The sequence below is a fragment of the Phallusia mammillata genome, chromosome 1, assembly GCF_965637545.1.
Source record: "Phallusia mammillata chromosome 1, kaPhaMamm4.hap1.1, whole genome shotgun sequence".
In the NCBI taxonomy this organism is placed as follows: domain Eukaryota; kingdom Metazoa; phylum Chordata; class Ascidiacea; order Phlebobranchia; family Ascidiidae; genus Phallusia; species Phallusia mammillata.
The window spans coordinates 10,006,253-10,027,778 of NC_137252.1; the positions used below are offsets into that span (position 1 = coordinate 10,006,253).

Here is a 21,526-nt window from a genome sequence, read left to right on the forward strand (position 1 = left end):
ACAAACACCGCTTTGCCCGAGTGATCTTAAAGAACATATTGCTTTGGGCTAAAGGTAAGCTTCAAAATGGCTGTACAGTAAACGGTTGACCGGTTTCGGACGCTCAAGCTTTGCACGCGATGACCTTAAATGCCATTTTTTGCTTTTAACTGCCTGCTGTTTGTTCTGTTATACGGATATTCTACAATTTTTAATCAACGTAATATTTTGTTTAAAAGATACATGTGGTGCAATTAAGCACAAATTGGTCTGTAATAGGTCCTGTAAACTAGTACTGAATTGTTTTAGAAAGTAATTTGTTTAAAATCATTTTTAAGTATTGCCTTTTTTGCTTATAATAAACAGTTTCAAGTGTATAAACCATTTATTTTTTAGAACTAACTGATATTTGGTGATGTCACTAAGTATTATCGCTTCAACAATTTTGTCATTGAAACTTTGAAAACGTATGTAGCTTGTTTTTTTTAACGTAAACTTGGTGGTTTTTGCGACATGTGAAACAGAACGAACATGAAAAACCATGTGTACAACATCAACCTTACGAGACATTAAATGAAAAACGAATATAGCTATTTGCACAAAGTTTACATGTAAAGTTTAAAACAGACACATAAAAAAGTAGACCCCAAAGTACGATCTGAGTAAATGTTCCCAACAGATAAGCTGTAAACAAACCCGTTAAGGTATATATATACCTTATATACTTTTACTATAGTATATACTGTCACATGTTCAACAACAACAGTTTCAAAGCCTAAGCCTGATGGTGCAGTATTGGAATCAACCTACATAAATTTGATGGAATTAGGTGCATTCCAATACTAAAAGAAGCTATAACACATATAATCTAACTTGCACGCATAATATGCACTCGTTCAACAGTTAACAATACTTCAGCATTTAAATCAAACACACACATATTTAGCGGGAATGAATAATCATGTTGTATGCTTCTGGAACATAAACCAGACCGCTCCTTCCTTGGCTGAGAGAAGGAGGATCCGGGTCATCAGGGTCAACACTTATCCTGAACCGCTGAATTATTGCGATTAAAAACAGCCAAATCTCAGTCCGCGCCAGCTGCTCTCCCATGCAAACACGGGCCCCAGCTCCAAACGGTATAACATGCCTAGAGTTGGTGAATTTTCCGTTTTCGTCCAGATGCCTTTCCGGTGCAAACAACTCGGGATTTTTCCAATAAGTGTCGTCGTTGTGTACATTCCAAAGGTTGGTCATAATCTAATAAACGAAACTTATTCTTGTTTAAGACTATAAAAATTACAGTTTTAACACTTGCCTTCGTTCCTTTTGGGATGTGGAAACCTCGAACAATGATGTCCTTAGTAACACGGCGTGGAACAGACAGGGCTGTCAGAGTCTTAAATCGTAAAACTTCATGCACAACTGCGCAGCAGTATGGCATATTATCACGATGCGATAAGCTTGGTGTTCCGTCTTTTCCTGATGAATAAAACGGCAAACACCATTTAGTTGTCAACTCACATGTACTTGTCGAAGAAACAAATTAGTAGTCGCAAATTCCCAGGCGCCAACTAACAAACTCACCTATGATATTGTCAATCTCCTCTTGCATTCGATCCTGCACATACGGATGAAGCAATAAACACAAAAGTCCCCATCGCAAAGTTGACGCAGAAGTCTCGGTTCCAGCAACAAACATATCGATAAAGAAGTCTTGAATGTCCTTAAAACATGGGCTTTTTGTTAAATTTAGACCATACTTGTGTACGCTTGGGCAAGTATTCTTTGGTTTTTGTGCTGCATTAAAAAGGTGACAAAAACTTTTTCTCATCTAAATAACATGGTACGAGTGACCAAAATTTCCACCCAGAATGCATTTATCTAAGTCGATTGTACATAGCGAACGAGTACGTCCGTTTCATAACCAGTTAATGCCACACGAGGGAGAGTCGACTATCTGTTACCTTAAATACGAAGTCGTTCTCGTCGCATTGAAAACATTGTAAGTACCCGTCCATAATATCACGAATGTCTTTTGGGTCGTAAGTCGATTTGTGCTCTTCATACAAGTCCGTAATCATATCTGCATTAGGCCAAAAAAAGTTCATTTTGTTTGTATTTAGATATAGAACACCAAGAAACTGCGTTTTTTTATTTCAGTCCAACAGCCGGACATCCTAAATTAATCACCTCGTATTGGTTGCATAGCTTTCATACTCTTTTCAACATGCCACGAAAACGGTGGAATATCGCACAAAAAAGGAACAAATATCATAATGTTTGTTTTCCAGTCGCTGGAGATTTTAAATCTGAAACAAAACATAGAAAAACAAATCGTGTGATTGTTGTTTTTCACAAATATTACATTACTTAAACTTGATACTATGCCTGGCAGCAATAGCTTATTTATTACAGTACTTACTGTGTCAAAAGACATGTGATAAGGTTCTGAAACTTGGCATCATCATATTCATATCTTCTGCCGAAGGCTATGTTGCATATCACATTGGACACTGCGTTTGTTAAGATGTTCTGTCAAACACAAGTATAGATTCGCTCATATGATAAAATCGGGTTATATATCATCACAGTGCCGGATTAACCATTAGGCAAAGTAGGCACGTGCCTACAGGCCAGGCAAAAATCTAGGCCACTTTACAACAACGATCTTTGTGACAATGATTTGGCAACACTGATAATTATATTTTTTTTTAGTTGGCAATCCTGATTTTCGGGCCACTTATAGAATGTGCCTACAGGCCAGCAGACCCTTAATCCAGCACTGTATCACCAGTTATAATATACAAGGTACTACCATCCTGGGAAAAACAAAACTAAAATACCACAAATTTGCGTCATTTTTAGGTCATTATGTAGGGCAGTGGTTCTCAAACTTTTTTTTGTTGCGACGCCTCTGGAAAAGTTTTCTTGACTTGCGACGCACCAGCAAATAAAAGGTAATGAGGAAACTTATCAATAAACAGTTAATTTAAATCTATTAAACAGCACTTAGAGAACAATTTTAGCCTGTTTTTTGACAAATTTATAAAACTGCACTCAACACTTTTAGTGCACCCGGCAATCACGTGCGGGCTTTTGTTAATTGTTTCAATTATTGCGCACAATTGCATTGTCTTGTCTGCTGCAAGGTCTCAACAGCATCAATAACGAATTACAATGAAAGTAATGTTTCAACTTACGCACAATATAAACTGATGCACAAAAATTTACTGCTGCAACTCATGCACAATAATCACTTAAAACTTTAGCTAACAATTATACGTTATAACTACCTCAAGCCTTTGCTAGAAAAGTCGCCTTTGTTACATTGTTATGGAACAAGACTCCGTTCACATAATCAAGTTTAATGCCCGCCAAGCGTCGCCCCAGACACGCGCCTATCACGCACTTGCTGCTTGTACTGTTTGGTCTTGACGTACATTAACGGACAACCGCGTTTTTGATCAAAAAGGTAAATTTACGTCAATCCGCACTCTACGCAAAAAGTATGGACGTAGATATACGTCAACCGCACTGAAACCTCATTTTTATGAGATAAACTGAGTTCAGCCACGAAACGGAAATATTCTGCGACGCCCTTGGAAAATTGAAACGACGCACCAGGGCGTCGCGACGCACAGTTTGAGAACCACTGATGTAGGGTATTTCTCTTTTTGCGTAACATTATGTCGTTTATTATCTACCTAATTTAGGCCAAGCTGGGTGCATCGCTTCATTATGTCACGTGTCGGTTGTGTCGACGGTTTTATATGAGTCATTTTGGTGACATGAAGAAATACGACAGAATTGGCAAACTACACCTACTTGCATTCTATAGCTTTTTTGCCAAGTTAATTTGACACAGCAAGTAAAAAAGGTCAATCAAAAAGTTTGTATTCTAATCAACTGTCCAACATTTGCAATTAAGTTAATACAGTTTTTTCGTTTAATTAGAATACAAACTTGTATCTGAAAACGCTTTCCTTCGAACTCCTGTAGTTGTTGAGTAAAATGCAACGCTTCTTCGTTTATCTTTTTCTCCATAACTCCTTTGCTACCTCCAAAACTGAGCACAAAAATTAATAATACATTATTTAATTTACCAACTAAAATATATGTTATAGACAAAGCCTATAGTACGCACTTATATTTACTTCATATTCCATGGTCTACATTACAGTAGCCAGGAAGTCCGCAGAAAATTAAGGTTTTCTATGTTTTATTCAAGTTTTTCTGTATAGGGCAACGAACGTGTTTTCTGCATAAGTAATATGCGATTCTTTCTAAAACATACAAACGCATATCAGATAATATTGAATGATAAATGTGCGCATCGAAGAACAAATTAACCACTTTAGCACCACAGTTAGCTATACTCTAAATAAGTCGAAAACAGTTCGTACCTTCGAATTGCCCCCACTCCAAATCTTCGATGAGATCGCCACTTCGGACCACCGAGGTTAAAAACGACCCCATTTGCTGTTAGCATGCTTAGATAACGCACATACGGTCGTTCATGAAATTCCTCACTCTGTTTTACCAGCGTCTAAAGGTAAACGTATTTTACTAGCAGTTGTGGATTGAAGTCAGCTAATTTTTATTTATATCCAGACCAATTTCTTAAACGTATTTTCAATATGTAGCTTACTGACACGACTGACGCCCAGCTTACGTAATACATTAGATCTGTTTTGAATGCAACTTACTTCGATTATGACATCGTAATCGTTAAGAACTACCCAGTCTTGCCATCCCATCGACACAGACAAAATCGGTCCATACTTCTTGCTCCATGTACCAAATTCGCGTTCAGGAAAAGCACTTAGATAGGGTAGAATTCCCAGCAGGGGAAGTCCCTTTGGACCTGGTGGATATTTGTCTGTTTTCTTGTACCACCAGTAAAAAAATAGTGCTACCAGAAGCACTGTAATGACTATATACAAGAGCAACATTGCTGTGATATAACACAAACTATAACATTTTATACACCTATTGACCCAACTCTAACTAGTAACAAACTAGTTCTACTGTGCCAACAAGCAAACTGACAGAGAACATCATCTGTTATGGATGCGAACATCAGTTGTTAACAAGTTGTTTGTTTGACATCTAACACATTTAAAAAAGGTTTAAAATACCTTGTTAGTCTGAGAGATTATTTGAAAACTTAGTGAACTTTAAAACCCAAGCAAACCTGCAACTGTTGCTGAAAGGTGAAATTGACGCAATGAGCTTTAAAGTTTACTCTTAGACAGCGATACAAGTCAACCAATACAGCAATGTTTGCACATCATAGCAGACCAGGCTACACTACCAGTAGACTTCAAACTGTAACATTTGTCATGCAATCGCATAACTGACCCCAAGCACACAGAAAAGGTTATGCCCTCCGATGATGTGATACAGCAAAAAAACAAAACGTACAGCTTCGCGGTCGAACAGTTTCATTTCAACAAAAGCATTCTTACAAGCTGTCACGATTCGGTGTGTGACGTCACAAACATATTTTTCGCTTCATTGCCCAACCTTACAGGGAAGAAACACGTTTAGCTGAAGCAAAGCTGTTGTCTCGATGCAGTGTTCGATGACCAGTCATGTTTCATGTTTTTGTAAATGTTACGTGTTGCGCGACCGACTGCTGACATATATGCATGCGTATGCGGTGACCAATGTTACGTGTTAAATAGTTCAACCTGCTTAGCAAAATTTCTGCAAACGCTTTTTTGCCATTCAAGTTAAAATACAACTGTTTTATATTCCGCCTTCTCTTGCATTTACATCTGACGTACCTCTCAAGTTAGCATACGATCCTAAAGCGTTTTGTATAACCTGCTATAAAGCTGTGCGACCGACTGCAATCATAACCCCACTTTCACCCAGCACTAAGACATGTGTAAATGACATTACATTTGTCAATTACCTTAGTCCTGATATATTGGTCTGTTGGAAACAAGAACACTAGTTGTTGTAATGTTTTTACGCTTGTTCAACAAGTTGCAGAATTTGAGCAGTCACACCACACACAGATCTAGCGGGAATGAATAATCATGTTGTATGCGTCTGGAATATAAACCAGACCATTTGATCCTCGACTCAGTGAAGGAGGATCCGGATCATCAGGGTCAACACTTATCCTGAACCGCTGAATTATTGTGATTAAAAACAGCCAACTCTCGGCTCTAGCTAGCTGCTCTCCCATGCACACACGGGCCCCAGCTCCAAATGGCATAACATGCCTAGAGTTTGTGAATTTTCCGTTTTCGTTCAAGTGCCTTTCCGGTGCAAACAACTCTGGTTTTGTCCAATAGGTATCGTCGTTGTGTACATGCCAAAGGTTGGTCATTACCTAAACAAAAAATATAAATGATAATGAAAACCTTGTGAAGAAAAAAATCTGAACAAAACTCGTTGCAATGTAATTTCAGACAAATATTTTTTAAACTTGCCCTAGTTCCCTTTGGTATGAAGTAGCCGCGAACTGTGACGTCCTTATGTACGCAGCGGGGCAGCGACAAGGCCGCAAGTGTCTTAAATCTGAAAACTTCATGTACTACTGCGCAGCAGTATGGCATCTTTTCTCGGTCTGACAAGCTTGGTGTACCGTATCTGCCTAATTATAAAGGTATCAAAGTTTAATTTTACATTCACTCATAAAAGCACACATTAGGACTCTAAAAAACTCACCTATGATATTGTCGATTTCCTCTTGCATTCGCTCCTGAACACCTACATGTAACATTATACACAAAAGTCCCCATCGCAAAGTTGACGCAGCAGTATCGGTCCCAGCAACAAACATATCAATGAAAAAATCTTGTATGTCCTAAAAATAAGACACAAACATAAACGTGTTAAGCAGGATGAATATACGTTTACTTGCGTACGTGCGATTTCGTATGAATTGCTGCCATAAAATAAACTTTTTGACGAATCTACCTAACTCTGCAAACAATATTAAGTCTCGCCTTCTTGTATTATAGTCGAATATTTATAGACCTTCGTAGAAATACCGCTTTGTTTATTTCCCGATCCATTGCAAGTCGACTTTCTGCTTGTGATTGTTTACCTTTAACATGAATTCATTCTCGTCGCATTGAAAACTTTGTAAATAGCCGTCCATAATGTCACGAATATCTTTTGGATCGTAAGTCGATTTATGCTCTTCATAAAGGTCCGTAATCATGTCTGTATGTAAAATTTAAAATGTTATCTTTTTGCTAGTTTCGATGGATGTCTGCTTCATTCTTCAACAAATTTTAGCAGGTTAAAACAAAACAAAACTTAGTATCAAAAATGTGTGAAAGAGATCATATCATAAAAACGCCGCAATTATAAGTTAGCACCAAAGCAAGGGCAAAATTTAAGGTTAAATGCACCAGTTCAAGCTTTTTTTGGAAGGTTCGTTGAAACTAAATTCAGGCACTGAATAGCAAAAACACCGAAAAATCACAGGTGTCGAAAAGATTCAATAAAGATCAAAATTTAGTACCCCGAATGGGTTGAATGCTTTCCATACTCTTTTGAACGTGCCACGAGAAAGGCGGAATGTCGCAAAGGAATGGAACAAACATCATGGCGTTGGTTTTCCAGTTACCGGCGATTTTAAACCTGAATTAAAACAAAAATAAAAACTGTTTTTGTTGGTGATCGTTTTTAATATGTGATACATACAGTGCCACAAGACTTTCAATAAGACTTTGAAACTTTGCATCATCGTAATCGTATCTTCGACCGAATGCTATGTTGCAAAACACATTTGAAACAGCGTTCGTTAAAATGTCCTGCAAACACAAGTAAAAATGTTAAGCTTGGCAAAGCGGAAACATCGCTTTAAAGTCTAAATTTCATTGCAAACTTCCGTTAACTTAATATGACACAATTACCAATGGTTGGTTATTAGACTTAACTTGAATAACCTTGAAAAGGCTTGGCCTTATATAAGCAACAATGCACTTTTGATAACAAAATGCTTTTTCTAATTATATTTCAAAGGATTAAAATTTAAATTGTGCAAAAAACAATTTTACATTCTATCTGAAGTAACATTATATATACGAATTGTTACAAACTTGCAACGCAAAGGGGCGGTTTGATATGGCATTTAAAAGTTTGCATTTGGTTTCGCCTATCTTAAAATAGTGCATAACAATGTCGCCCCTCCGCCAAAGTAGCATTCCAAACAAATATCGTGTATTTCAAACCTGTATTTGAAAAGGCTTTCCTTCTAACTCCTGTAGTTGTTGAGTAAAATGCAACGCTTCTTCGTTTATCTTTTTCTCCATAACTCCTTTACTGCCTCCAAAACTGCGTAGAAAATAATTTTTATGTCGTGAATTTTGCAGACAAAATAGTCATAACTTAAAGGCACGTTTAAATTACGGCATTTTACTACATTCACCTTTATTGTCAACACAAAACATCATTTTTTTTGTGGAGCATAAAATTATCGTTTTCAAAACATCCGTTGGTTGGAACGGTATAATGACATACTACCGACTTTAAATGCGTGTAGCATTATAACATATAAATTAAAAACAAATATACGGCCCACCAGGAAGTAACATACACACTAACTATAGACACCAATGATTTCAATATATTAGTGTTACCTTCTAATCGCTCCTACTCCAAATCTGCGGTGTGATCGCCACTTTTGGCCACCGGGAGTAAAAACGACCCCATTCGAGGTCAGCATGCAGAAAAAACGTACGTACGGTCGTTCATGAAATTCATCACTGTGTTTTACTAGTGTCTGAAGACAAATAATTTGTACACGATAACAGCGGTAGATTGTCAACAAAATTTCCCTGCCTCCAAGACTTTAACTTGTGACGTGCAACGTATACTTCATTTGGGCGATTAGCGCAAATGTTTTACCGCAACAAAAAAACGTTTGGAGTGTTTTACATATATCATGGCCTATAGAAGTTGAATGTAACATTGTAGAAAAACAAAATTACAGACCTGTTAAATAGCAACTTACTTCAATTATGACATCGTAATCGCTAAGAACTATCCAGTCTTGCCATCCCATTGACACAGACAGAATCGGTCCATACTTCTTGCTCCATGCACTAAATTCACGTTCAGGAAAAGCACTTAAGTAAGGGAGAACTCCCAGCAGAGGAAGTCCTTTTGGACCTGGTGGAAATTTGTCTGGTTTCTTGTACCACCAGTACAAACCAAATGCTATCACTGCACAGAGTATATACAAAAGCAACATTTCTGTTCACTTGTTTGTTTGTCTTGTTACTTACAAACTAAATATGCTACGCAAACAATAAAAGTATTTTATTCGACATATGTTGCGCAAAATAGCTTTTCTTTGTGGATTTGGTTTTGGTGGTGATATATTTAATGACGCAATGTTTTGATGCTTTTCCGGCAACTTCTGCAACACCACTGCACACAATTATCAACTATAAACAATTTGTTCTATTTTTCTAGTTTAATTCCATAATCAGTTCAGTTGATTTCATTTCACTTGCTGAAAGAAAACATAGCGACAAAATAGCACTAAAACAATCACAAGTTGGAAATAACTGCGCAACGTAAATAATCATGTATGTTTATCAACTGCCGGTACTTACTAGCCACAACGATCAGTTTTCGATAACGTTTTGCCTGTCGTAGCGCTGAACAAGCATAACTACACAATCCTACACAACACAAATCTGTCAGTACTGTACGAGCAAACACACATTCGTATAGCCTTGTCACTAATATCACAAAGTCTACAAACAAGCCACAATATAGTACATATCAAATTTTAAACTTTTGCCACGCACTTACTACACCAGCAACATAAAGCAGCAATGACCGAACCCTCAGGTTATGTGAAACAGCAGCGAGCGAAACGTGCAGCAAATAGGTCAGCGCTTTTCTCTTTGGCAAATAAAACCGTCGGCACAAGTTGTTACGTCACAAACATGCTTTGCGCTTCACTGCACAAGCCATGACAGGTTGAAAAACCGCTTTGCAGTGGAAGCGGATAGCGCTTGATGACTGACTGCTAATTCGGTGGCCAAATTTAGGTATTTTGTATTTGTTATTTTTGACAGGCGGACAAGTGCCTCATGCTTTCATTTGTCGTAACGTTTAAATAAATCTGTTTACGGTTTGCAATTGTAGTTGTTTATAATAGTTGATGGTCGTTTGCAAAAGCAAAAAAAAAATGTTTACGGTTAAGTAATGTTTTTTTTCTTGCAAAATCAAAGAAAACGATTTACAGAGACTTAAACAGTAATATCTAGCGAGAATGAATAATCATGTTGTATGCGTCTGGAATGTACACCATGCCGTTAGAGCCTCGACTCAGAGAAGGAGGTTTCGGATCATCAGGGTCAACACTTATCCTGAACCGCTGAACTATTGTGATTAAAAACAGCCAATTCTCGGCCCGAGCCAATTGCTCTCCCATGCATACACGGGCCCCAGCTCCAAATGGTATAACATGCCTGGAGTTGGTGAAATTGCCGCTTTTGTCCAGGTGCCTTTCCGGTGCAAACAACTCGGGATTTGTCCAGTAGATGTCGTCGTTGTGTACATTCCATAGATTCATGAAAATCTAATAAACATAACTTGTTGCAGTGTGGTGTTAGGATTATAAAAATACTTTTTTGAAACCTACCCTGGTTCCTTTTGGGATGCGGTAGCCACGAACAGTAACGTCTTTATTGACACAGCGTGGAACAGCTAGACCTGCAAGTGTTCTAAATCTGAAAACTTCATGCACAACTGCACAGCAGTATGGCATCTTTTCACGGTGCGACAAGCTTGGTGTTCCATCTTTTCCTGGTGTATAAAATGGCAAACACCTTTTTCAATTATCAACGTAAACACAGGTAACGTAAAAAAAACAAATAATACGAAAATAGTATTTCATCATCATCTTTAACTTTTTCAATTATCTGATTTTCGTATGCTGAGCATAAGCCTCTCCATCCCAAGTCAATGTAGACTAGCCAAATTGTCAACAATAATTAAAGCCTTTTGGTAGGTTAAAAAAATATAGGTTCCACAAATTTTAACATGCTTGTCCCACGACCAAATTACAACACCCAAGTTTCTGTGTTAACTGACAACATCACCTATGATATTGTCAATCTCCTCTTGCATTCGGTCCTGTACTTCTGGATACATCATTAAACACAAAAATGCCCACCGCAAACCAGATGCAGAAGTTTCGGTTCCAGCCGCAAACATATCGATGAAGAAGTCTTGGACGTCCTTATGAAACAGGAATCAATTTTAAACCAGATGTGCGTACGTTTATGCAAGCGCAGTTTAAGCATTATGTAGCATTGGTAATGTTAACGAAAATGCGCTTTATTAAACACTGAAAGTCATGCAGCAGGCTATGCTTGTCACATGTCAGCAAGTGGGCTTTCTATTCAACGAAATTGTGTACCTTAAATACGAAGTCTTCCTCGTCGCATGGAAAGTATTGTAAATAGCCGTCCATAATGTCACGAATATCTTTTGGATCGTAAGTCTCTTTGTGCTCTTCATATAGTTCCGTAATCATATCTGTATTTTAACCTTTTTTCATTCAGACACTGATAGAATAACACTAAGAAATCGTTTTTTTATTAAATTAAAAGTCTTTACTTCCTATAAACAGCACCTCGTATTGGTTGCACGGTTTTTAAACTCTTCTCAACATGCCACGAAAACGGTGGAAAATCGCACAAAAACGGAACAAATATCACAGCTTTTGTTTTCCAGTCGCTTGAGAGTTTAAATCTGAAAAACGGTCGCAAATCGTTTAAGTGTTATTTTTTTCACGAATGCTATATCACTTACTGTGCTATAAGACATGAAATGAGGTGTTGAAACTTGGCATCATCATAATCGTATCTTCTGCCGAACGCAATGTTGCAGATAACATTCGACACTGCGTTTGTAAGAAGGCTCTGTCATTAAACACAAGTATTTATATGTCATACAAGAAGCATCTTGTTCTTTAATTCGTTCCTTTAATAAACTTTTTCCTAGTAAACGAAACCTACAAACTGAACCTACCTTTTTATTTAAATTTATGTTTGTGCCCATACTTTGAGTTGATCGGACCTAATAAAATAGATCTGCCATATTTTTGCAATCAAACAGAGGACATTATTTAGAGCCCTACAATAAAACTATGGAGTAGATTATTTGGGTTTTCAAACAACTGTCCAACACATGCAATCGAGTGCAACCTTTAGTTTCCCGTTTAGAATACTAACCTGAATTTGAAAAGGCTTTCCTTCTAACTCCTGTAGTTGTTGAATAAAATGCCACACTTCTTCATTTATCTTCTTTTCCATAACTCCTTTACTGCCTCCAAAGCTGAACAGGAAAAAAAATGCAACATTCAATTTACTTATATATGTTACAGAGAGGCCTGTAATCAGCCGTTACTCTTATTTCAAATGTAATGTTTGATTTTTTTGCATTTTAAATCGATTGTTTTGTAGCCGTATAAACGACGTGTTTGCACAAAAAATGTTCGATTCTTTCCGAAACCATTATTCTATACAAAACATCGCGACAGGCATACGATTATTTGGACATGGATTCTTAAACATTTAAGCTCTTCCAGTTTGTGTTCTTCATATTCTTATTTGAAGACTTCTCCAGTAAAATTTTTTGTTCCACACAATTAAAAGCGATTATGGGATATTGGTAAGGAACGATACAATGGATACAGATACCTTTGTGTTATCTTAAGCAGCCCACTTTAGGGTAGGCCCCCCGTTTGAGAACCCTGGATTTGACTATACCACAGGTGGCAAAACTGCGGCTCACGAGCCGCATGCGGCTCTTTGAGCCTATGATTGCGTCTCTTTTATGTTGTTTATGAATTTTTACATGTTGCCGTGTTGTTTAACCTGATTATAAAACAATGTATAGTGTCACGCATTGACAATGGACTGACTGAATGTAATAACCAATGTGCATTTCAAAAACCGAAAAGATTTTTATTGTAGAAGCGTGCTAGTTTGTGCTTTGTGGTCACATATATTTTCAGATTGAAGCTTTAAGTCAGGGCTGACATAAAAAGCATATCTTTTACATTTATATTCCGGCTTATAGTAACTATAACTGCAAATTTAGCCAAGAAAATGTCGCTGAGAAATAACTGCAAAAAAAGAAATATAAACAGGAAAATGTAACCTCTAAAACAGAATGGGAGGAGAAGTCTGCATTTATTGATAATGAAGGTAAACCTGTGTGTCTTACTCGTCAAGCTTCGCTTAATCATTACAAAACCAGTAACTTGAAACGTCATTACGAAACGAGACACAAAAACTTTGCCACCATATCAGTCTAATTTCAAACAGCCAGGTAGAGACTCACAGTATCACCAGCAAACCGTTTTTGATTTTTTGTGTTGCGACCCTTTTGAAACTAAGTTTTGTAATATGCGGTTTGAGCACGAAGCAGGTCTGGCCACACCTGGACTATACTATACAAACTTACAAATGCGTACAACATAATGTTAAACATATAACGTAATACCATATACAAATCAAACAAATATACCACTTTACCGCCACAATGTGTATCCCAGTAACTTAGTTTTGTACCTGCGTATCGCCCCAATCCCAAATTTTCGATGTGAACGCCATTTTTGGCCGCCAAGGTTAAAAATGATCCCATCCGCTGTTAACATGCTTAGATACCGGACGTACGGTCGTTCATGAAACTCTTCACTCTGTTTTACCAGCGTCTAAAACAGGGGTGGGGAACCTACTTAGTACTGCGGGCCGCATGAATGGCACAACATTTTCGGGCGGGCCAAATATTTTTTACTTTCAAATTCCGTGTAATAATACCCTAAGCATACAAGTGATTTTATATTTCATCGCTCCAGATTTGATTTTTTTCTTTGCTGCTACATGTTTGCAACAAACAAGGCTTACAGGTTCATCACTTAATTCGACTAAAATCTGTCCATTCTTTCTGGAACACCCTAGCTCCATTTAAAACTAACACCGCATGGCAAATGATTTGTTACTGGAAGAAGAGACAATCGAGTGACTGTTACGTCACAAATGCAGCAAGTGGTTGAATGTGTGGCAATTTTAATAAGTTTGGCGTCAAATATAGAAATGTCGAAGTCTTTTCAAGTAAATGTTTGTACATAAACATTTTATTATTGTTTTTTTATGCTACGTTTTATGCTGTACTTTAACAAAATTGTGACGCGGGCTACTTTCAAAATGCAAGCGGGCCGCATGCGGCCCGCGGGCCGCAGGTTCCCCACCCCTGGTCTAAAAGATAACCAATCAAAGCGATTTACTAGCAGTTGCAGTTTCAAGTCTAAACATGTATTATAAATACTAGAAACACCAAGCATGCTCGATTATGCATACATGCACAAAGTATTCAATGAAAAAAAGAAAACATAATAAATTCTCTCTTTTGGTGTAAGGCCATTACAAATTTAATTCATAAGTCACAGAAAATCTCAAGTCTGTTAAATAGCAACTTACTTCAATTATGACATCGTAATCATTAAGAACTACCCAGTCTTGCCATCCCAACGACACAGACAGAATCGGCCCATACTTCTTGCTCCATGCACCAAATTCATGTTCCGGAAAAGCACTTAGGTAAGGAAGAACTCCCAATAGGGGGAGACCTTTTGGACCTGGTGGATATTCATCTGGTTTCTTGTACCACCAGTAGGCTGCCAAAAAGACGACAATGACTATATATAAGAGCAACATATCTGTGATACAAAACATTCTGGTAACTGTTTGACTGACTGCAAGGACCTTTAATTAGCGTTAAAACATATTTGCTGTCTTTCATACAGGATAAGTTGTATGCGAGAAAATAATTTTTGACACTTAACACATTTCAGGTTTAAAATTCTACAAAAACACACATCACATGTATGTCGTTTAACTAAGTAAGTAAACCTAATGGCACTAACATGTAAGCAATTTTAAGCAAACTTAACAATTACATGTAAACAAATTTATGATCCAGTGCATGATATTACAAAGCCTGTTAGTCACTTTTTGCCTAAAGCAAACAGGAAACGCTTACAGCTGTTTGCAGATGAGTCAATGCTGCATTCGCTGACGAAGGAGTTTTATGTATCAATTAGGAATTCAGAAATGATCTTAGGTAAATATGCTGCATAAAGTCTGTAAGAATCTAAACAGCCTTGTCCTGTTTTGAATGAAAAGCTGTAGATCTTGCGGCTATGCTGGAATGACACAGACCGGGATCGTATCCATAAACGTAGATTTCAAAAACATTTCGTATAATATTTATTCTGTGATCCGACAAAAACGTCGACGAAACATATAGAGTAAATTGTAGTGGTTGTACCATATATACACTTGTTTTAAGCTAACAAATCAAATACACATATTCAGCGGGAATGAATAATCATGTGGTATGCTTCTGGAATGTAAACCAGACTGTTTGAGCCTCGATTCAGAGAAGGGGGATTTGGATCATCAGGGTCAACACTTATCCTGAACCGCTGAATTATTGTGATTAAAAAGAGCCAATTCTCAGCCCTGGCCAGCTGCTCTCCCATACATACACGGGCCCCGGCTCCAAATGGCATAACATGCCTGGAATTTATAAAAATGCCGTTTTCGTCCAAGTGCCTTTCGGGTACAAATAACTCTGGATTTGTCCAGTAGGTGTCGTCGTTGTGCACTTGCCAAACATTGGTGAAAATCTAATAAACGAAACTTGATGCAATGTTGTTTGAATAAATATTTTTCATAACTTGCCTGTGTTCCTTTAGGGATGCGGTAGCCACGAACAGTAACATCTGTATTTACGCAGCGCGGAGCAGGTAGGCCTAAAAGTGTTCTAAATCGGAAAACTTCATGCACAACTGCGCAGCAGTATGGCATCTTTTCACGGTGCGACAAGCTTGGTGTTCCATCTTTTCCTGGGGTATGAAACGGCCAACCTTTGCGTTATCAACTTAAACATACGTAACCAGAAACACAACGGTATGACTTAACCTTTGCAGTTGTCCGATTTTCAAACTCTAAGCATATAAACCTGTGCGTGTTTAGTTTGCGCAGATTACCAATCATTCAATCATTTATTTGTAACGCTCTGATTAGCATAGTTGCCAAAACAACTTCTGGTACCACGAAAGAGAAAATTGTAGTTACCACAACTTTTAACGTGAAACGGAAATTCGCATTTTTTTGCATCAGCTCACAAAATCACCTATGATATTGTCAATCTCCTCTTGCATTCGATCCTGCACATCTGGATAAAGCATTAAACACAAAAATGCCCATCGCAAACCGGATGAAGTAGTTTCGGTTCCAGCAACAAACATATCGATAAAGAAGTCTTGGACGTCCTTAAAACAGGAACCACTTTTAAATCAGATATAAGTACGATTGTGCAAACATGCTTTAATTATCATTTTGTTGTGCGTCTTGGGGCTAAACACTTTTTTTTTCGCTTGGAAATCATAGCGACACAACAATCGCCAAGCCGAAAATAGCTGCGCTATATTAAGACGTTTTGGAACGCAAAACAGTGGACAGTACTAGTGATGCACCGAACCCGCCTAAAAAGGTTCGGGCCGAAACCGAATATTCGGCCACGAGGCCGAAAAATTTTGGCCAAATCAGGCCGAACCTAAATCTGCATGTCTTATGGGTGTTTTTAACCTAACCTTGTGTTGTTGGTGCAAGTGAACTCAATTATGACAAACCAAAATCACTTTCACAATGCGAAAGCTTCACTAAACTTGTAATATTTCGCAGACAATGTGGCAAGTATTTTGTAGATATAACAAATAGTTAATTTATGATGTTTCGTATTGGCGAAAATGAAAGTTTGGGTGTGAATTCCATGCAATCAAAAAGTTCGGTTTCGGCCAAATTTTCAAAAAAGTTCGCGCCGAAACCGAAACATCGAAAAACAGCGTATTCGGCCGAAATGTTTCGGCCAACCGAAACTTCGGTGCATCACTAGACAGTACAATTAATTGGTGGATGATGCTGGCTGAACGCGCTGCAGCTCCACCGTAAATGGTCAGATGCATGGTGGGCAAAACCACATGAGTTTTGATAAACACTGTCATATAGGCAATGTGAGCAAGTCGGCTCTCTGTTCAACGGAATTGTATACCTTAAAAACGAAGTCTTCCTTGTCACAAGGAAAGTTTTGTAAATAGCCGTCCATCATATCACGAATGTCTTTTGGATCGTAAGTCGCTTTGTGCTCTTCATACAAGTCCGTAATCATGTCTGTATTTAAATCAAACAAAGAGTGTTACTTGTTTAGCATCAGAGATTATAATTTTTTTAGGTGTCACTGAATTATTAAAGCACCTCGTATTGGTTGAATGCTGTCAATAGTCTTTTGAACTTGCCTCGAGAAAGGGGGGATGTCGCACAAAAATGGAACAAAAAATGCCGCCCTTGCTTTCCAGTCGCTTGTGATTTCAAATCTGAAAGGACACAAATCGTTTGGGTGTTTCATTTCACAAATGTTATATCACTTACATTGATATAAGACTTGCAATGAGGTTTTGAAACTTGGTATCATCATAATCGTATCTTCTGCCGAACGCAATGTTGCAGATCACATTCGCCACTGCGTTGGTAAGAAGGCTCTGTCATAAAACAAAAGTATTTGAACATCACCACAGCAGTGTGCATTTAATTCGCTTATTTGATATTGTCGTGTAAACTTTTTCATTGTACATTTTTTGCACAGATTATTCTGTTTGCCGAACGGAAATTATAAATCGGACTTAAATGAAAAAAAAAAATGTGTAAAAACTTGAAACAACACTCACTGTTGTATTATATATAACATGGTTGTATAGTAGGAGATAATTACATCAAATAAAACAGGATCGGCATGTTTTTGCAAGCAAATAAGAGGACATTGTCACTCGTGCCTACAATTGCAGGTATGACAATTTGAAAAGTACATCCAATTCGTTCTAACACTTTCTGATTTGGATTGCGAACCTGTATTTGAAACGGCTTTCCTTCAAACTCCTGTAGATGTTGATTTAGGCTCAATATTTCTTCATTTATTTTCTTCTCCATAACTCCCTTACTGCCTCCAAAGCTAAACAGAAAATCATTTACAAATTATTCAACCTACTTAAAATACAAGTTACAAAAACGCCTGTCACGAGCCTTAACGATTTTTCACATTAAAAATTTACCATCACGTCTTGTACCCCAGTAACTTAGTTTTGTACCTGCGAATCGCCCCTATTCCAAATTTTCGGTGTGCATGCCATTTGGGGCCACCAGGGATGAAAATGACGCCATTTGATGTAAAGATGCTACAAAACCGGACGTACGGACGTTCATGAAATTCCTCACTCTGTTTTACCAGCGTCTTAAAATGAAGTCAAGCAAATGTTTTTCTATTAGCAGCTGCGGTTATACGTCAGCAAATTTTTATACTTGAACATTCAGGTCATTTTTAAAACAAATTTTAAAATCTACTAACAGTGGTTCTTAACCAGAGGGGCACGCCTCCCCAGAATCCTGTCGTTGGTTTGAATCCTACCGCAGGCTGGATTTTTCAGCATTGCCACATGGAAATGCTTGCGAGACCAGCTGATTCGGTACACGCCCCCTATTAAGCCAGGCGTACTATGATTTAGAAGTGGTAAAAAGGAACGGAAAATTATGATGCAATACCTTTAAATAATGACTCGAAATTTGAGAGGACTGTCTCAACTGCCAACAGAATCAGTCAGTAAATTAGAAAGTAGGAATATATATTTCGCCTAATAATGGCATCATCAGTTCCTGAAAAACGCAATAGATCAACACCAAAATATCAAGAATGTAAAACAAACACAATGAACATTGTGTTTGTTTTACATTCTTGATATTTTGGTGTTGATCTATTGCGTTTTTCAGGAACTGATGATGCCATTATTAGGCGAAATATATATTCCTACTTTCTAATTTACTGACTGATTCTGTTGGCAGTTGAGACAGTCCTCTCAAATTTCGAGTCTTTTAACAATTTGCACAGTTATCGTCGGTATGCATGGCGGCTGTTGGAGGTTTAGATATTGCCCACCCACGACAATTTCTTTAAATAATGACATACAGACAAAGTTTTCAGTTACAAAATAGGCTAGTAAGACTACTCGTATTTCCATCGGTGCAATTTTTCAAAACCTTAGGTACATCCTCAACAATGAAAAACAGCTTTTTTTCCTGTTTCGGAGGGGGCGTGAAGTGTCGGACAAACCGCTGCAACTATCAACGCCAAGCATGTGAGGCGTATACAATGTAGAAAAGTAAACAAAAAAATTCTCCATTTTGGTATACGTTTCTGTGATGACTGATGACTGATGACCAATAGAAAAATAAAGTAGCAGACAAACGAAATCGCTGGTCTGTTACAAAGCAACTTACTTCCATAACGACATCGTAATCATTAAGAATAACCCAGTTTTGCCATCCCAATGGTACAGACAGGATCGCTCCATACTTCTTGCTCCATGCACCAAATTCATGATGGGGTAAATCACTTAGGTAAGGGAGAACTCCCAATAGAGGAAGTCCTTTTGGACCTGGTGGAAATTTGTCTGGTTTCTTGTACCACCAGTAGGCTAGCAGAAGAACGACAATAGCTATATATAAGAACAACATTTCTGCGATAGATAACAATGTGTTATAAGTATCCTAACTTTTACCTAAGTGTCAAAGTAAATATGAACAGAAAATTTTTACACTTAAAAAACGTCTACAATAAACACTTTAAAACGTCTACAATAACAAGCATCCCTTGTATTTATAGTCTAGTAAATTTAACAAGACCTGCAGATGAGCATTTATTATGTAGTGCGTGACGTAAAAAATCATGCTTTTCTTCAGTTTGCCTAAAGCAAACAGGAAACACTTTAAGCTGCGAGAAGATGACTGTTGCGTAATGCAACATGGTGCCATTTGCTAACCATGATGTTGAAATAACACAGACAATCAATCATTTCCGTCATGCCACAAATAACAGGCGATCTGCAGAAGGATGTGATATTGCTCGGTTTGCTCAGATGGGACAGGAAACGTTTAGGCTTGCGTTGTTAAAAGAAACAAACCATGCATTTCAAAAACGAATAACTGACGCATTCTTTATCGCAACTATCGTAACTTTATTCGCGTGTATTCTCTTTTTATTATGTAAAGTTAGAAGCGCATTACGCAAACTGGCAACCGGATATAAAGGCCGCGCCCAGTTGCGTCAGTATATATAGGCCTCGCCCAACAGCGTCGAGTTTATGTCTTATGATTATGTTTTTGAGTTTGTAAATCTTTGTTATTGTATAATCTTACATTGCATCCAATAAAATCAAGAGGTGGTGTGGTAAAGGTTGTAAGTATTTAGGGGCACTGCCCTGCTAAATAGTTTAACTCTAATTTAAACTACAGAATAGTGCACAGAGATCGTAAGCGTTAGAGTGAATTCACCCCTGATTGAATATAAAATTAGATTTTAGTTTGTGACGACAGTTTAGGACTTGAGACAGATAATTCAGTCTCAATAGGCTAACTGAAGCGTTAACATTGGTGCCCCGAGTGAGGATCTCTGTGCTATTTGCATAACGGTTAATATTGGTGCCTGTGAGTGAAGATCTTTGTGCTATTTCATAATAAAAAGAGAATACACGCGAATAAAGTTACGATAGTTGCGATAAAGAATGCGTCAGTTATTCGTTTTTGAAATGCATGGTTTGTTTCTTTTAACAACGCAAGCCTAAACGTTTCCTGTCCCATCTGAGCAAACCGAGCAATATCACATCCTTCTGCAGATCGCCTGTTATTTGTGGCATGACGGAAATGATTGATTGTCTGTGTTATTTCAACATCATGGTTAGCAAATGGCACCATGTTGCATTACGCAACAATGACGAAGAACATTTTGTACCAATAAAGTAACCGGAAATAATCGTACATATGCAGCACGAAGTTTGTAAAATCATGAACAGTTTTTTTCTGTTTTGCAAAATAAGCTGCACCTTTGATTGCTGAGCTGTTTTGCCTCAGACAATGGGATCATTTCGTTTTACAGGTATCTTCAAGCAAAAAAAAAAATATCAGGTTCGGTTTGGGAAACCGTGATGTACGCCTTCTGTTATAAGTGGTAAGTTCTTGGTTTGTATGTTCAAGTTATTTTTACTAACTGTGTTGAAACAAAATAGACTAAAATATATTTTTATGTGTGTCAACAGTTGCAGAATCAGAACTTTTACCTTTCAGCAAGTCGGCTAAACCTGTTATTTTCCCCATCACATGTATCAGCTTTAGAAGTCTGAACTTACTTGCAGTCATTCTGTTTACAGGTGTTTTATCACACACTGAGCAAGAGCTGAGGATTGGAATGAGGACGTGCACTACGGGCTTTACTGGAAACATTGATTAAAGGCGAAATGTTCTTTTTAATACAAAGTGTACGATTTAAACATGTTGTGTCATTTTTGGCATGTGTCGAGGTATAGAAGTATGTAATTTTCTCGTGTTTAGGCTTGGGACATGTAAGGATTATCTTAATTTTATCATATTTAAGATTG

At 37.7% G+C, this 21,526-nt stretch overlaps 3 protein-coding genes across 3 annotated transcripts; all 3 read right to left on the bottom strand.

The window, feature by feature from the left end:
- Nucleotides 1–437: 437 nt before the first annotated feature.
- On the bottom strand, nucleotides 438–4,973 carry LOC145228889 (cytochrome P450 2F2-like). Its single transcript, XM_080094106.1, has 9 exons — nucleotides 4,689–4,973; nucleotides 4,386–4,528; nucleotides 3,946–4,048; nucleotides 2,405–2,514; nucleotides 2,173–2,291; nucleotides 1,947–2,065; nucleotides 1,567–1,705; nucleotides 1,298–1,461; nucleotides 438–1,239 (listed from the first exon to the last, which is right to left on the bottom strand). The coding sequence occupies exons 1-9, from the start codon at nucleotides 4,932–4,934 to the stop codon at nucleotides 922–924; spliced, it is 1,461 nt and encodes a 486-aa protein (XP_079950232.1). The 5' UTR covers nucleotides 4,935–4,973; the 3' UTR covers nucleotides 438–921.
- A 157-nt stretch (nucleotides 4,974–5,130) lies between these two features.
- Nucleotides 5,131–9,831, bottom strand: LOC145228898 (cytochrome P450 2H2-like). The gene is made up of 9 exons (XM_080094115.1): nucleotides 8,966–9,831; nucleotides 8,592–8,734; nucleotides 8,184–8,286; nucleotides 7,654–7,763; nucleotides 7,472–7,590; nucleotides 7,049–7,167; nucleotides 6,667–6,805; nucleotides 6,429–6,592; nucleotides 5,131–6,328 (listed from the first exon to the last, which is right to left on the bottom strand). The coding sequence occupies exons 1-9, from the start codon at nucleotides 9,203–9,205 to the stop codon at nucleotides 6,011–6,013; spliced, it is 1,455 nt and encodes a 484-aa protein (XP_079950241.1). The 5' UTR covers nucleotides 9,206–9,831; the 3' UTR covers nucleotides 5,131–6,010.
- LOC145228226 (uncharacterized) lies at nucleotides 9,250–20,087 on the bottom strand. The gene is made up of 19 exons (XM_080093247.1): nucleotides 20,057–20,087; nucleotides 19,374–19,612; nucleotides 18,191–18,333; nucleotides 17,952–18,054; nucleotides 17,478–17,587; nucleotides 17,304–17,422; nucleotides 17,101–17,219; nucleotides 16,183–16,321; nucleotides 15,729–15,892; nucleotides 15,361–15,673; nucleotides 14,463–14,701; nucleotides 13,554–13,696; nucleotides 12,210–12,312; nucleotides 11,788–11,897; nucleotides 11,609–11,727; nucleotides 11,393–11,511; nucleotides 11,073–11,211; nucleotides 10,613–10,776; nucleotides 9,250–10,549 (listed from the first exon to the last, which is right to left on the bottom strand). Exons 1-19 carry the CDS (start codon nucleotides 20,085–20,087, stop codon nucleotides 10,232–10,234), a joined length of 2,934 nt encoding a protein of 977 aa, XP_079949373.1. The 3' UTR covers nucleotides 9,250–10,231.
- Nucleotides 20,088–21,526: the final 1,439 nt, after the last annotated feature.